At 34.6% G+C, this 17,180-nt stretch overlaps 1 protein-coding gene across 1 annotated transcript in view; it reads left to right on the top strand.

Annotated features, from left to right (window-relative positions):
* AP3B1 (adaptor related protein complex 3 subunit beta 1) overlaps positions 1-16,906 on the top strand; it is a 293,463-nt gene extending 276,557 nt beyond the window's left edge. Inside the window, exons 26-27 of the mRNA XM_002815683.5 lie at positions 3,662-3,800; positions 16,173-16,906. Of these exons, the coding sequence (XP_002815729.2) occupies positions 3,662-3,800; positions 16,173-16,326 (293 nt within the window). The 3' untranslated portion in view covers positions 16,327-16,906. The remainder of the gene's footprint in view (positions 1-3,661; positions 3,801-16,172) is intronic.
* Positions 16,907-17,180: the final 274 nt, after the last annotated feature.

The following is a 17,180-nucleotide window of genomic DNA, read 5'->3' as shown; positions in this document are numbered from 1 at the left end:
CTATGGTTGTTGATTATTTGTCTGAATAAATCTGGCAGCTGTTTGCTATGTTTAATAGTGCAGAAAGGCTACTCTGAATAAAGCTATTTGAAAATTTGTTTATATGAAGTATTTGTAAATCCTTGCAAGTCTCTTGGCATTTCTGTATCATTCTTTCTGTCTTCCTGAATTCATTCTTTGATGTGGAACTTGATGCTGGCAAATTTAGCACAGGTTTAAAGAGTCTTTTCAATAGCATCTTTTTAGTTATAGATTTCAGCAGGTTTGGTAATAGAGGTCTCAATCCTCAACTTTACACATGTATTTGTTATACTGCTCTAGTAAGAGCTTAGCTTATTTCCACAAAAGATACCTAGAAATCTCTCACTAACGGAAAAGCCTAAATCAGAATAAAAATCCGTTTCCTCAGATTTTATCAATGCAAAATTCTGGAAGGTAAAATGCAAGTAAATTTAAGGGGTGTGTGTGTGTGTGTGTGTGTGTGTGTGTGTGTGTGTGTGTGTGTTACACCAGCTTTAACCGATTTTTCTACCTTGAATAAAGTGGATTTACATAATTAATATCTTATTTCATATGACACATTTTAAAACTCAAGAAGTACGTTAAATGTGTTAATTAAATTTAACTGAAAAAATTATAAATGAGGAACATGGGGAATATGGTTCTATTTTTATTCTAAAGATATACATAACTGAAAAGTGTACAGTATTAAATAAAAGTGGTTCTAACAGAGTATTACATTTTAGATTAATATTTTTTAAAACGAAAGTTTTATTTCTAATATGCAACATGATCTATCACTTTTTCTCAGTTGTTGTGTTTAGGGTTTCATGGCTAAACATTTTTTATATATATATCATAAGATTGGTAGTCAAAGTGGTAAATGAAAGATTAGATTATTCTACGTATTGACGGTTATGTATATAAGCCTCCATCAGAAGCATGATTTATTCATTGCCATGAGTTTCAAGCATTGCAGAATTAGTTAATGATCTAGCTGTGAGATGCTTTCAATAAGAAAATAATATGGGATCTATTTTTTACTTAAAAATATTTAATTTGGTTTCTTCACGCAGTTTTAATTTCAAGAGGCCTAAGCCGAGTACATATTCTGAGATACCTCCTCTTATTCATTTTCTTCTTGTGAATTAAATTGCAAATGTAAAACTTAGAATTTTTTTTGAATTTTTATTCATTTTCTTCTTGTGAATTAAATTACAAATCTAAAACTTAGAAATTTTTCTGAATTTTATTTTTTTATGTTATTTGGTTTGCCTTTTAGCAGTTAATTACAGCTGATTAGCCTAAAGTAAGTGCTATCTACTGCCTTCACCAAAATTTAGATAGATTCTAATAAAGCCACAAATTATTTAGCCTCACAGTTTTAAAATATTTTCCCAGTGATTTTACCTTTATTATATATGAACAGGCTCTACAGTGTTTTAAAGTATTATTTTTTAGGAGAAACTTTTAATGAAACCTTTGCTTATTTTTCTTTGCTGTTAATTTGAGAATACCTGATATATTTTCATTTAGAAAAATCTCTGGTTTAAGAAACCTAAAATGTTTACTTAATTTTATTATGATTTATGCATCCATCTTATGAGTTCCTAGCTAGCAAGATGCTAATTCTTTAAATGGTCAGACATTTACTATTTTCTGGCCCTTAACTACCATAAGCAATCATATTTGATGCCCCTTAATTAGAGCACCTTTTTTTCTTTCCAGGTTCTTTTTCCACCTCAGCAATCGAGACAATACATTTGCTTACCATGCTGCTCTGCTAAGTGTTCTTTTGCATGTAAATTAATCTTGATTCAGTTTACACTGTCATGCTGAGTGGTACAAATTGCCTATAACAATAAAACAGCATGAGTTAAAAATAAAGGGGGGTGGGAAGGCAGATTGAATGTGTGCCTTACTTGATAGGATGTTACTTTGCTTTATGCCAATACATTAGCTGACGATAATGAATCTTCTGTTCTGAAAAGCATGGTTTAGTTGATTTTTTTAATTTTACTTCAATGGAGCAGTACCTTGTCTTTTATAGAACAAGTTAGACAAACCATTAATGACAAGAGTGTTAAGGTTAAATATGAAGCAATGCATTCACTTCTCTGAGTGCTATCCATCTTTCCATTTACAGGAGCTTGACAAAAGTACTGGCTTTGTACAACATTTCCTTTAATTACATGCTGCGGGAAACAGGCTTTTAACATAAACATAGTTGCATTCATTTATTCAGCAGTTGCTCTTCAATAGAGCTTAATGGAGAAGGTTTAAATCCTAAATGAGTACACACATCTCTCAGCAGTGTTATGTCAGCCACTGTGCTTTACTTAAAAGCAGTGTTTGACTGTTTGTATAGTTTTTAAAGCTTTTGCCTAATATTGAAGTTAAACGGTCTAAGACAGAACATAGTGTTCCCAGAGTTTGAAAGTGGTTAGTAAAAAATGCTTGTTGTTAGAAGCTAGATAGTTCTATTTTCTAACTGACTGCAAAAGTCTTTTCACAATGTTAGGCTTTAGTGTTTTCATACTGTTAATCGTAGGGATTCTTTTAAAGTTTAGGTTTCATTTGCAATAAATAACTAAATTAAATATATATGCCTGAAGGTGCAGGGTCTTTTGAAAACATGAAATCAGATTTTTACTATTTTCATCAATTTTGTAAACTACTGTGCACATATCAAATATCTCAAAGAGTTATTGGTTCTAATAGATACCATTAGATGTCTATGACTTATATCACAGATCCAAATAGATGGCATTTGTTGTAATTAATTTGTTTTTTAACCCGGGCACTAAATTTCAGTATTTGTTCCAAGTGTTTGGTATGTTGTTGAATTTGTTCACTGAACATTTTTACAGGAGGTCTGGATATTAATGGCATGTCTTGCATTAACTGTGTATGGTTTTTTTCATGCTTTTGCTTAACTTAATTTCTTTCCTAAATATTATTTGAAATGTCTCTGGGATTTAAGAGTTTTCATTCTCATTTTTTCCTTCATTTTCAAAGTTTTTGCTTCAGGAGTTTCAATTAGTGTTTTTGTCAGCAAAACACTTTCCATTCACTAGACAAGTACTTTTATCTCTAAGTATAGCCTAAATACTTGTGCATTTTCAGTGACTTCCAGTCACTGTTGAGATAACTTCGATCTGTCATACTGAGGCCATTTACCAGGTATTGCTGCTAGTTATACTGGAATTACTTTGATGTGTTCTCAAGCAGCATTTGGCAATGAGAGATCTTTGGATGAACAGAAAAAAATAGCAATAGAAAAATATAGGAAATACATTTATATATTATTAAGAAGTAAAAGCTTACTAGTTTACATAAACCCCAGATTGAGTATACTTTAAAGAGACTGAAATTGATATTTCATATTTGTGGTTCTGTTTTTATCCTATCATACTTAAAATTAGATTTATTGAGTGATTTTTTACTGAATTTTTACACATTTTCCTATACAATGAGGATTTTAAAAAAACTTCTAAACGATTGCATTTTGTTTTAGTTTTATAATTATCTTGTAAATTACATCCTAAAGTGGGTTTCTTTTGTTGAAAAAAAGTTAAAATTTTGGCCATGAGCTTAAAATTCGGTAAATGTAATTTTCAGAAAGAAATTAATAAAAGGGAGCCTTCTTTTGCTTTTACAGGAATGCTAACAGGAATGAATGAAACTTCTGCTGCAATCATTGCTGCACCACAGAATTTCACTCCCTCTGTGATCTTTCAGAAGGTTGTAAATGTAGCCAACGTAGGTGCAGTCCCTTCTGGCCAGGATAATATACACAGGTAGGTTCACTAACACAAGACGTGGAGGTGGAGATGACTTGAATATGTATAAATATATAATTTTAAATTCATTGTTTTCTTTGGAAATAATAACCCCTAAACATATATATATATATATATATATATATATATATACGCACACTCCCTTTCTTTTCTGATGGTATAGTTGTTGATTGCTTTGCATTAAGGCTGTCTTTCCCATCTCAGAGGATCCTTATCATACTGGCATGGTCTTTCCTGAAAGATATACAGAGCATATTCACATTTTATAATAGCTTGGTAATTTATAAAGTTACCCTTTATGAGATGGTTGAGAGTTTATCTTATTTCACCAGATTCAGTAGATGTCCAGGAAGAACTATTCTATAAAGCAGTATAGTTGGACTTTTTTAATTGAAAGGGAGGACATTTGGGTACTACATACAGATTTCCTTTTGATAGCCATCCCCTAAGACTGCTTCCAGTAAATAAGGAGCTGCTAGATGACCAACATGGGGGTAAATACAGCTTCTGTTTCTTAGACCAGTAATATTTTCTATCACCAAGTATCTGAAATATGAGATCCAAGTTATTTGTCCCGAAAGGCAGCAGAAAATGTGATTAATGTTTGCCCTCTTGTATTTTTATGAATGCCAGTGGCTTTAAATGAATGTAAAGATAAAAATAATTATCTCTTATCCATTTGGTGATTGCACAGTCCTCTGTGAGCTTAAGGGAATTCGTTGCAAACCATATCATGGCAGGCATACTTCTGCCATTAAAAATATCTACACACTATATATTTAGTGTGCCCTTTCTTATATAATTATCAATCATAGAAAACAAATTTAGCATCAAAGGGAAGGCCTGCAGACCTTAAAAAACATTTTTCTTAGTTAACGCAGGAGCAAGAGAGGCCCCATATGAAAAATGCTACAGGTGATTTGGGTTTTAGATCTAACTCTGCCACTAATGGGCTTGGTAATCTTGGGGAACTTATAACTTCTTATGTGCTTTACATTCCTCATGTGTTTGGAAATGGGTGGCAGGAAAAAAAAGTGAGGGAGGATTGAAATGAAATTCTGTGATAGCTATGAAAGAACATTAGATTTGACTTCAGAAGAGCTGACCTGCCATTACTGTATCCGTAGTTGTCTAACTTCACTGTACTAATCACGGCAGAATAAAAACTGCATGTACTAGTTGAAAAATAGATTTCCCTTGTAGTGTTTTTTTTTTTTTAAGTTGCTCAAGAGGTCTCATGCTTTCATTTCTTTTTTTTTTTTTTTCCTTTTTTTTTTTTTTTTGAGACAGTCTTACTCTGTAGCCCAGGCTGGAGCGCAGTGGCGCGATCTCGGCTCACTGCAAGCTCCGCCTCCCGGGTTCATGCCATTCTGCTGCCTCAGCCTCCCGAGTAGCTGGGAGTACAGGCGCCCGCCACCACGCCCAGCTAATTTTTTGTATTTTTAGTAGAGACGGTTTCACCGTGTTAGTCAGGATGGTCTCGATCACCTGACCTCATGATCCACCCATCTCGGCCTCCCAAAGTGCTGGGATTACAGGCGTGAGCCACCGCGTCCGGTCGCTTTCATTTCTTAGTTTATAACAAGCTCTATCTATCTCACGTAGGATGGTGATAAAATAAGAAAATGGATGTAAGGTCATGATACAGACCACCACAAAAATACAAGTTATTTATCAGTTAATGTTGTTCAATAGGGAAAAGAGTAAACAAAAGCCTTTTCAGTGAAAATAAATATTTTGATTTTGAGTTTTCCTGTTTCAATTTTATTCTGCTTTAAATACTTCTTTTCACTTTCCTAGGTAATTTTCTTTAACAGAAACTGTTTTTATTTATGGGTCCTTGGAATTATTGAATTTACTAAAACATCAAAATGCTGTATTATCAAGTATAACTTCTTCAGTATGAAATTTTACCTGAAACACCTAGTATCCAGCAATACTGCAGTCTTGTTTTAATATAGAGTAGCCACTGTTTATGCTGGAACATCTAGTTTAGTTTTGTTTTGTGTATAGGTTGTTTTGGGTTTCTTTTTTTTTAACTTTTCTGAAAGCAATGGCAGCTGTCTAGATTTTTGTTTCTGAGAAGAAAAAATGTCAAGGCTGGGCAAGGTGGCTTACATCTGTCATCCCAGTACTTTGGGAGGCTGAAGTGGGTAGATCTCTTGAGCCCAGGAGTTCAAGACCAGCCTGGGCAACATAGGGAGACCCTGTCTCTACAAAAAATATAAAATTAAGTCTGGCATGGTGGCACATGCCTGTGGTCCCAGTTACTTGGGAAGCTAAGGTAGGAGGATTGCCTGAGCCCATAGAGGTCAAGGCTGTAGTGAGCTGTGATCACACCATTGCACTCCAGCCTGGGTGACAGAGTGAGACCCTGTCTCAAAAAAAGAGGAAAGAAAGAAGAAAAGTGAAGTTACAAAGCCACATAAAAAGAAAGCTATCTTCCTATTGGGAGATAGACTTAGAGGGACCCTTAGCACAGTTGTATAATTCTTATTAAAGATAGTTTGCCAGTAACTTGTCTTGCTGGTTTGGAATGTAATACCTGTAATACCTGCTCAAATGATTTAAATTAAAATTACAATCAATTCTCAATTGTCCATGCTAATGCAGAGGAGACACACAACTAAGAACCATTTATATTTGACTTTGGAGTGCAGAGATTGAACCCAAAACTTAATGTTCGTGGTCCTCATACTCATCCACAATGTCTTGAGGCTTTTCTGTTCTACCCGTATCATCAGTGGCCTGATGTCTGGCTCTGTAACCTGGGGGAGGGCCCAAGTTACTACAGAGTCAAAAGTCAATAAAATACCTGTAGATACTTAAGAATAGCCTGTGCTGTCTTAACTTGCTTCTCAAGTCCCACCATACTGAATTGAAAAATATTTCATATTTGCTTTTATAGCTAAAGTATGGCTGTAATAATGTTCTAAATTTTAGAAAGCTTCCAGGTAACAAACACCTAAAGTTATTTGTATTTTTTATACAGATATTGACATAAATTATTATCCTGTGTATGTAACACTTTTTCTCATTCTTTTTGCTAATAGCAATTAAAACCAAAATAAACAATTGTTAATAAAACTGTACTTTTGTACGGTTTTTTTTTTTGCTTTTCTTAATTTCATTTAAAATGAAGTAGCAATTAGTGTTTACATTATAATAATGTAAATTAACTGTTTACCACTTTATTGAAATAAATGTTTTTAACTATAGTGTTTCATATTATATTACCCTACCCTATGGAATTAATACATTTCTTTATCTAAGTTTATGTATTATTCAATTGCTAATGATAAAATTGAAATCCCTATGAGATTTTGAATGATTCCCTTATTCTTTTGTGATAGTTATGTTTTTGAGTTGATAAAGAGTAGAACCAAAGCCACTCTAATATTTATTAATGGTAATCAGTTTAGGATTATTTTTAAAAACACCAAGTATGAAAAGCATTTTTACTACTAGTATTTTAAGAGATTAAAATTTTCAATATGATAAGTTACTCTTGGCTGGCTTATGTTCTATTTAATTTTTCAGGATCTTTTCTTTCTGAGAGGACTTTTAACAAGAATTAGTGTATTCGTTCTAACCCTTTAATGAATAGAGTTTCCATTGCCTAATTTTGGAATACTTTATTTCTACTACTCTTCAAATTTTATACATTTTTACATTAAATGCCAGGTAAAGAAATACTTAGTGTAAGAATTATCTAAGGAAAAGTGAACCTTTATTAATGTGGAGAAGTATGTAATGGTATAAAGTACAAATTTTAATTGAACACTTAATAGAAAATCATTCCTAACACAGCAACAGAAAATGGCCGTCATTAAGAAAAGCCAATTAAAGGCGCACAGGTTTTATGAAATTCACTTCAAAACCCAGAAACATTTTTTATTTCGTTAACACTTTTAAAGATCAATTGAAAAAGCAGCTCTACTGTTAGATTATATGATTTTTAGTTGTAATTTTCTAAATGAGTGATAGGATCAGAGCCAAACAGTATACTATTGAGAGACTCAACTTTATCTTCATTTCTGTCATACTTACTTGAAAAACCTGCTCTTTGAGAACAAAATCATCTTATTGAGATATACAGAGTGGCCGGGCATGGTGGCTCACGCCCGTAATCCCAGCACTTTGGGAGGCCAAGGCAGGCAGATCACTTGAGGTCAGGAGTTCAAGACCAGCCTGGCCAACATGGTGAAACCCCATCTCTACTAAATATACAAAAAAAATTAGCCAGGCTTGGTGGCAGGCGCCTGTAATCCCAGCTACTCGGGAGGCTGAGACAGGAGAATTGCTTGAACCCAGGAGGGAGAGGTTGCAGTGAGCCAAGATGGCACTACTGCACTCCATCCTGGGCAACAGAGGGAGACTCCATCTCAAAAAAAAAAAAAAAAAAAAAGAGATGCAGAATTATGGTCATTGTGTCAATCTGCTGTTTTCCAAATTACGGTTAACGCATGATAAGGAGTATTACAAAAATGAGAAGTTCCATCATCATCAAAAAGCATTTATTAAATATGTAGTTGAATATCTTCATTTCCTGTGTAAGATATTCAAATTTATTTTAATGAGATATACTATACATTGTGAAGGTCTTAATGTGTATTACTTAAGACAATACTAGTAAACTAATACATAAATAAAGTGTATCCCAAGGGCAAAATAGACAGCATTAAACCAGTATATGAATGGACTGCAAAGGCGAAAAGGGCAAGACCTCATGTGTTCGAAGGTAGGAGATTAGAGGCGTTAGCTGTGGGGATCCCGGGTTCATTCAGGGCCAGGAAAACTTTCATGTGATTCTCTGTGAAATATCCAGGAAGGGTTTAGGAAGGAGGTTTGTGTTCAACGTCGTGGAAATTGAGGTGCCTTGCTTTTATTACATTGCATGTCCTCTGATAACAGCACTAAGGAGTAAGTGCAGTGGCCAAAAAGCAGAAAACAAAAAACCTGTAGCTCCGAAATCGCTAAGGTTTTTCTGTACAAAAAAATCATGTGTGAGTTTGTGTAAAACTCAGATTTCTGGAACCCACCCCAAAAACTCAGCTTCAGTAAATCTGAGACAGAGCCCAGGAATCTCTATTTTAGGCAGCACTCCAAGTTGTTAGAAGGCAAATGTTCCAAAGTCCACAGTTTGAGGCTGCCTGGAATTATCAAGCTGTAATGCCACATGACACATTTCAAAATATTTTTTCCTATGTTTATATGTTTTATTTTTTACCGATTAGTCAGTAAGGGATGCCAGTAGATGAGATGTTTGGTTTAATTTTTCTTACACATATCCCAGAGTGCTCCAGCAAGATAGTGTATTGTCCATTACGGGAGTACATTAGAGCGGTGTCTATAAAACAGTCTTAGACCATAACTGTGTATGTTTTTCAGCAGTCTCAGCCATCTCACATTTTCACCCATAGTCAGAAATCCTGACATTTGTATACAATAATATTGTTGAAAAAGTTGTCACACTTACCTACTCATTTTGCCTTTTCATGAACCACAAATTAACCCTCTGAGGAGAAAATGTGATATTTGATTGAAGACAGAACACCCTGTTTCTGCCATGATTCGATTTTAGTTCTTATCTTATTCGGTAAGATTCTGGAGCAACTTTCATTATTAACTTGTATTCGCTACTGATATTCCTTCCCCCCCGCCCCCGTATATCTTAATTAGTAATTTGGATTTTGTTTATCCTGTCACTTTTTAAATTTGCAAGCTTTTACCATATGCAACTTGTGGATAATTACAATCCTAGTCGAATAAATGTTGTTTTACTGTTGTCACTAGGTCCTTAACTATTAGGAAAGTCTGGTGCTGTGAGTGAAACAGTGTATCCATTGGCAACCAAGTAGTCAACTTTTTAATTTATCAACACACATAAAGACAGTTAATTTCAGGTTTAAAATAAAGTCTTATTATTTAATTCAAGTACAGGTAAATAACAACTTGTTTCATTTCTTTTTTTTTTTTTCTTTTAAGACAGAGTCTCACTCTGTTGCCCAGGCTAGAGTGCAGTGGCACAGTTATAGCTCACTGCAACCTTGAACTGGGATCAGGAAATCGTCCTGTCTCAGCCTCCTGAGTAGCTAGGACTGCAAGTGCATGCCACCATGCCCAGCTAATTTTTTTTTTTTTTTTTTTTTTTTTGTAGAGACAGGGTATCCCTATGTTGCCCAGGCTGGTCTTGAGCTCCTGGGCTCAAGCAGTCCTCCCGCTTTGGTTTCCCAAAGTGTTGGGATTACAAGCATGCGCCACCGTGCCTGGCCAACTTGTTCCATTTCTAGGGCTTAAACTCACCCAGTTAATCACCGTTATTACATACCTTTTTGAAGGTTGTTAATAGGGGAAATACTGGTACACATTATTTTTAGTATCCTAAAAAGATCTATAACGTGTAACTCCTTCACTTAGTGTTTTTTTGGAGACCTTTGTGACAGATTTTGCTAGTGCTAGGGTTGCAAACACAAATGGCAAAGACACTTCTTGATGGGGTCTCTAATATTTCCCTTTCTCTGTTCTTAGGTTTATTAACTTTTGAGTTACTGTTTTTGTTTGTTAGTTGTTTTCTTCTCTGTTGGTAACTATATGGGATTTAAATTCTGGGTAATTTTGGAGAATTTGTAATTCTCCAAAGAATTTTTACTTTTCAAATAACATTGGACGTCTTGTTGACCTAATTTTATAAGCCCTGATACTACTGTCAACCTTCTTCATTGTATAAACAGAAACAAAATTTTGTATAAACAGTTTAAAGTATAAAACTATCAGGCTCAGGTCTTCTCTACAATATGACAAATTTTGAGTCTCAAACAGGACTGAAGATTTGTAGAACCTCTTTAGTAATCAAAACAGTTCTTTCTCAGGTTGGTGGCTGTCCACTAGAGGACAGCACTGCTTTTTTATCTGACTGCTTTGAACTCTGCAGGCCCTGAGCATCAGTTCATTGACAAACAAATGCGGACCTCAGTTAATTTTCACACAGAAAGCATATTTGGATATTTCAGAAGTAACCAAACTGCACAGCCGATTTTTACTTTAAAACATTCTCTATTTAAGTTTTATTTAAGTTCACCATTTAATGTCCTCTAATGCAACAATTTTACTAATGGGAATCTATAACTTTCACGTAAAAATGAAAGACAGGTATTCTTGATGCTTTTCCTTCTGGGTTGACAATTTTGTAAGGAATCAAAGAGAATGGGGTAAGAATGTATTTGTTTTACTATTAGTTTTCTCTTGTTAACCGCATCTCACCCCACCCCCACCAGACAAACCAGAAATGCTCTGAAATAACTGGGATGTTTTATGTCTTCTTTAAGCAAGGGCACTTAGATTTTTTAGCTTTCCTGTATAAAGAAAGAGAATGCATCATTGGCCTGATAGTGTGAGGAATAATTTTTTTATACCATCTCTGAAGATTAGAGTAGAAACTAGAGAGTGCTAAATTATGGTGGTTGTTTATTTTCTATTTTAACTTTTCTCATTTGAACGTTAGAGGAAAATACTACAATATTGTTAGGTGATTTTTTAAATAATTGGGAAAAATACATTGCTTTGTGTAAATTCTCTAAAACTAAATCACGTGTAAATGCTTTTTTTGTCCTTCACTATTAATTCAATAGTGTAATGGTTTAACTTTAAAATGCAATTTTATAGTCAACAAAATAGAATTTTTTACAACTTACAAATTCTCTGCCTGTTTAAAATGTTCTACTATATTAACTCAAGGTAATAAAGATTTATAATTTTAAATCCTTTGGCAAATAGCGCTCCAAATCACTATGCTTTGGTATTGATGTTTAGGAGGCTTATTCCAACCAGTATTTCTTACATATAATGATCGTGCGACTTCATTACACATTTGTCAACTTTGGACTAATTATTTTTATACAGCTAGGGCAGGGCACTGCATCTTGTGATCGTCTTTCTTACTAATAGGATTCTGTCTGCTTCAGCAGGCAGTAATTGAAGGCTTCATGTACAGAGTACAAAAAAAAAAAGTTTTAGCCTGAGTGGGTCATTGTCACAGCTTCTGGTAACCAGTAGAACAGAAAGCACAAGAAAATTGAACTCAGAATAGAAAAATCAGAAACCAGGAAGACTATCCAAGAGAAGAAAAAGCATGTCTTAGAGCTGTTGCATTAAGTATAGCAAATCTGATTCTGTGTAAAAAATGTTATGTTTGTGACTACCCTGGAGACTGACACAGCCTCTCAGATAAATACTTTTAAATTCATGTTGTACTGTTAATGTTATTTGTTAGAACAATTGAATTATAGGATTTCTTTTCCTTCTAACAAAGAACACATATGATTTATAGCCAGTTTGTTACAAATCTTAAAAAGTATAGTTTAAGTGCATGGAGAATAAATCTGTGTATTATAGATATTAGATTTTTTTCAAATTTGTTGTTGCTATTTGGTCTGTTTTTATAATTCTGACTATAGTTAAGACAAAGTAACTTTATAAGAAGAGTGAAACTTTTTTTTATTTAGCTTTGACAACCAGCTTATTCTGTCTTTTTCGTAAATCTTAAGAATTCTTATAGGCTTCAAAGATTAAATGTCAATTGCTGGAGATAATAGACAAAGAGACATTTAATAAGATGAAATACAGATATAGCCAAACAGTTTTACCTTCTCAGTTGGTGATTACAAACAGCAAGTGGCTGGTGGTAGAATGAAATGAAAAATATCTAGATGGTATCCTTTTAATAACATGGAGCCCGTCATACACAGGCAATACATCTTTAACTGTCATCCCACTTATTTGTTCTCATTTGTGGTGTTACTGCTTTTCGAGGTTGATTGGTCTCCCCGTAGTCCCTCCCTGTGTTACAGCTCCATTCAAAAAGGCTTTGTATTTTTCATTGCTGGTGTCTCTTTAGGGAGAGGAGAGTAGGGGATATTTAAAATGTTTTAAATCTTTAAAGGCAGAAATGTAAAATATGATGAGGAATCAAGTCCGCACGCTTTGAATTACACATTACTACGAAGTCAAGTAAACAATTTTTGAAGAGAGGACTCTTCCTTCTTAATGTTTTTGGAACAATAATAGATTATGTGTATGTTAGGTAAATAGGAAAAACTTTATCTGTTGACTGATAAAAACAAATTATTAAGGGTGCATTTTTGTATATATGAAAATAATTTGTGTGACCTGGAATCAGAATGCTTAGGCTCAGATTTCTGCTCAACCAGAAATTTGGTGTGTGACCCTGAGGAAGTTCTTCAACTTCTCTGGGCCTCGCTTCCCTCATCTATAAAGTGACCTGCCTCATAGGATTAAATGAAATAATTCCAGTGAAGCACTTAGAACCCACTGCCAGAACATAGTAAGTGCTTAACAAATGATAGCTGCTATCATCATTATGGTGATCAAAAATTTCTCATGCCTTTTGAAAAAATTTTGTCACAGTGTGATCTTAGCTCAAGGCCAAGTACAGAGGTTCTGATGTCAGCCATTAAGTTTAGTATATAAATATCTGACCCACACTGACTTTATAATCAATGTTTCTGACATCCCAAAGCTAGCTATTTATTACTTATGAATTAGTACTCTTTCCATAACAATTTTTCGCATGTATGTTGAAGCATAGCCTGTGCAGGAGTTAAATGATGAATAAATCTGGGGTGGTGGTTTTTGCCTTCCGAGGGCCAAAACAAACCAATTTTGATCATGCTGTGTTCCAATTAAATATATCCTTTCTGAACTGTGAAATGAGAATGTCAGAACATCTGATCTTCTAGTCTTCTGCTTTAAAACATTGCTTCCACCATTTGTGCCCACTAGAACATAGAGACCTAGTTAATAAAGGCAGTAGCTTTTACACCAGCTAGCAGATTCTGTTGCTAGGATGATTTGCTTAGCGTGTTTCCATTGCAGTGCAAGCAAATGCCTCTTTTCTTTCATACCCCTATTCTTTATAGTACTGAGACTTTTGTGGCAATAGGATTTCAAAAATACGTCCAAGATACTACTTCTAATCTCTGTCAATATACTGACACCAAAATTGACATTTGTCTCTGCCAACTTTATATTAATTGTAACATTGACTCTAAGTTTTTTAATAGAAAAGAGATAAAATGTGCCTTGGGGCTGTGCAACCCTGAAATTCAAACAACAGTGCTTTGTGTTCCTATTCAGGCATAATCTCCTCTATGGTCCCAAGGCACAAGTGTTAAGTAAATAAAGGGACTAATAAGACTATTGTTTACATAATTATAACCCTTTCAGAAATAGGGACCTCTGTTGAAATATTTATTGAGTGAATTACACACGTGATGACCAAATCTGTGGGAAAAGTTGCATAAATGAATGGGAAAATAGAGCCACCTCATATCCTTTGGTGACGTGGTTTTACGGGAATATAAGCATTCTCCTATGAAGCAGAAGAGTCTGAAAAATTTAGACAAAAGGAATGCATAAACCTGTGAGGAGCCTTAGAAAAGAGAGATCATTTTAGGGCTGGTGATCTTTATGTTTCTCAAAGATGAAATTGAGATACCTAGTTCATAATCTCTCATGTGTACGTCTGAAAAGCAGATGGATGTGTGTGTTAAGAGGTTTATAAAAACCTCTTAACATTGGTACGATTTATATTCCTAAACTGGTTACTTACAATTGCTTCTCTCAGTAGGAATACTGCTCTGTCAGATTCCTTGGAAGTTTTCAGCATGCTTGTAGAGTGCACAAACAAATGACTAGGAAGATTTTCTAACATATTTTGTTGATAGCACATTAGCTAACATTTTAAAACACAACTTCAAAGTGTTTATAATATTTGAAATTTAGTAAAATTAGCATATCTGTTTTGGTTTGGATACATTATTCTAATTATTGTTGGAAAACCTAGTTCATTATTTTATTTGTCCAAAAATGGCTTGTTTGGTTTTAAAAAAATTAATGTGTTATGAGATCTTGATGTTATTTTTTTAAAAACCCAAAAAAGAAATTACTTTTCATTTAAAGAGAATCTGCTTCCTGCTTAAGTGGCTAATATTTTAATTAAGTCGGGAGTGAAGTTTTTCTGAGTGTCTCCTGATAAACTCCCTCTTTTATGTTGATGGTAATTAAACAGATCCCTGTGGACACCGTGGGCTCTGTGCAAGGCCCATGCTAATTGTCAGACATGAGACACTGACCAGTTGGTTTGCTCTTGAATAGTCCGCAGCGTGCTGTTAGTGCGGCAGTTTTATTTTTATGTATTGTGAGCTGTTGTCAGGGCTAACTGGGTGCCATTGTGGCTGAAGATGTTGCGCAAATTGAGGCAGATGGCTCAGATTCAGACACGTGTCATATAGAAAGGGGCAAGGGGATTGGCCCTGCAAAGTGGGGTCACAGCAGGTCACAGACCTGCTCTACACTTGTTAGTGTTTTCAAAAGCTCATGTGCAGCAACTTTGTTTTTCTCCAGTCATCCCTGCAATCAAACCCCCTCCCCCAAAAAGTGTGTGGAACATGCTCCATGTGGAAAATGGAGGCTTGGGAGGTTCCTGTCTTCTTCCTTCATGAGCCTGAGGCTCAACTGTGCATGCAGAATGAATTAGCAGGATTGACAGAAGTTCGTTATGCCTGCAACGGCTTTTCAGTCAATTGCAGTGCTTAAAAGGCTAGTTTTGCTTTTAATTCCATGTAATCAGTAGGTTCTTCATGTCTTGGAATTTAGAGTTAGAGCATTAGACCTCCAGTTTCCTCCGTTACACTCTAAAGCAAAAAGAAAGATCTAATGTTCTAAACATTTCAAAACAAAGAAAAAGGGAAGCGGGAGGTTGCACTTAGCTGTCACGTGATTTTGTTTCATGTCATCATTAACATTAGAGATTTAATTTGAATACTTTTACATGAGTGAATTCATTGAAACTTAGTAAGAATTTTATAATGTACATAAAATTATCTAACTTATTACATAATCATTTTCAGATATGAGGAGTTAAATTTTGAAGCTCTTTGAGAAAGGTACCTTTTCTTAACATGTTTTAAAAATAAAAGTACAATGGTTTATTTAAAATGTCCCTATGCATGGTGAAATGTTAAATACCAAGTGGATGAATGGTTCTCAAATATATTGTAATGGAGAATTATTCACATGCATCTATTGTTTAAACTAATAAGTAAAATAGACTTCCTTTTTCTGTTCTGTTTTAAATGTGCACTAAAATTACCTGCTTGTGGTTAGCATGGGCTGGACAGTTTATTGATTTTTCAGAAGAATGCTTGGCTTTGGGTTTTTGGCAATAGGGAGCCTGCAGCAAATTATTTCATTTGACAAAAAAGAGTTATTTTAATCCTATTTGAATGTATGGCATCTCCTTTACCCTCCCCATCTCATGATAAACGGTCTCTCTTTTTTCTCTTCCAGGTTTGCAGCTAAAACTGTGCACAGTGGGTCACTGATGCTAGTCACAGTGGAACTGAAGGAAGGCTGTACAGCCCAGCTTATCATAAACACTGAGAAAACTGTGATTGGCTCTGTTCTGCTGCGGGAACTGAAGCCTGTCCTGTCTCAGGGGTAACCTGCTTACATCTGGACTTTAGAATCTGGCACACAACAAAAGTGCCTGGCATCCACTACTGCTGCCTTTCATTTATAATAATAATAGCCCTTCCATCTGGCAGTGGGGGAAGAATACACTCTTGACATTCTTGTCTCCTGCTTTAGAATGCTAGTGTGTATCTATCGTGTATGCAATACTTTCCCCCTTTTTGCTTTGCTAACCAAACAGCATATATTTTACTGTCAGTTTTCTCAACTCTTGAATCCATGTGGCATTTTCTCTGTCCTACTGCTTCTTTTGGCCTCCTTGTCTTCCTTCTCTTTTTTGACAATGGCAGACATGAATGAGATATTTAAAGTTCATTGGAAATCATCTTCCCTACAGCAGTAAGCAAAAATTAGCAAAGAGATAGTCTAAATGGCCTCTCAGCTTGGTATGTGAAAATGGGATCACATACTTTTTAAATCCGAATACAAAAAACATGGTCTCTGCAAGATTTTGTTCTTTGAATTTCTTGATATTGTAGTTGATTATTGATAACTGTCATCATGAAATTATCTCTCAATAATAAGATAAATAAACTAGCATATGAATCATATTTGTCTTTGCATTTTTAATGAGAAACTATTAATAATCCTGAAGTTCATATGCTAAAGTTTTCTTATTTTAAAGCAAGTATTTTGAGTGTTACATTATGCAGAGAAGCAATGTGGTTTAGTTAGCGAAAGAAAAACCACTTCCAAACCAAGTACATTTTCTACTTATATTATAGTTTACTCCAAGGAAAAAAAATTGGTGTATTTAGTAACAAAAACAAAAATCTTCGTGTTGCAAAATAAACATCTCTTTCTAGGTAATTTTGATCTATTAGT

This window comes from Pongo abelii, chromosome 4, assembly GCF_028885655.2.
Source record: "Pongo abelii isolate AG06213 chromosome 4, NHGRI_mPonAbe1-v2.0_pri, whole genome shotgun sequence".
Classification (NCBI taxonomy): domain Eukaryota; kingdom Metazoa; phylum Chordata; class Mammalia; order Primates; family Hominidae; genus Pongo; species Pongo abelii.
The sequence above is the reverse complement of the archived record's forward strand: the minus strand, read 5'-3'. Positions and strand labels throughout refer to the sequence as shown.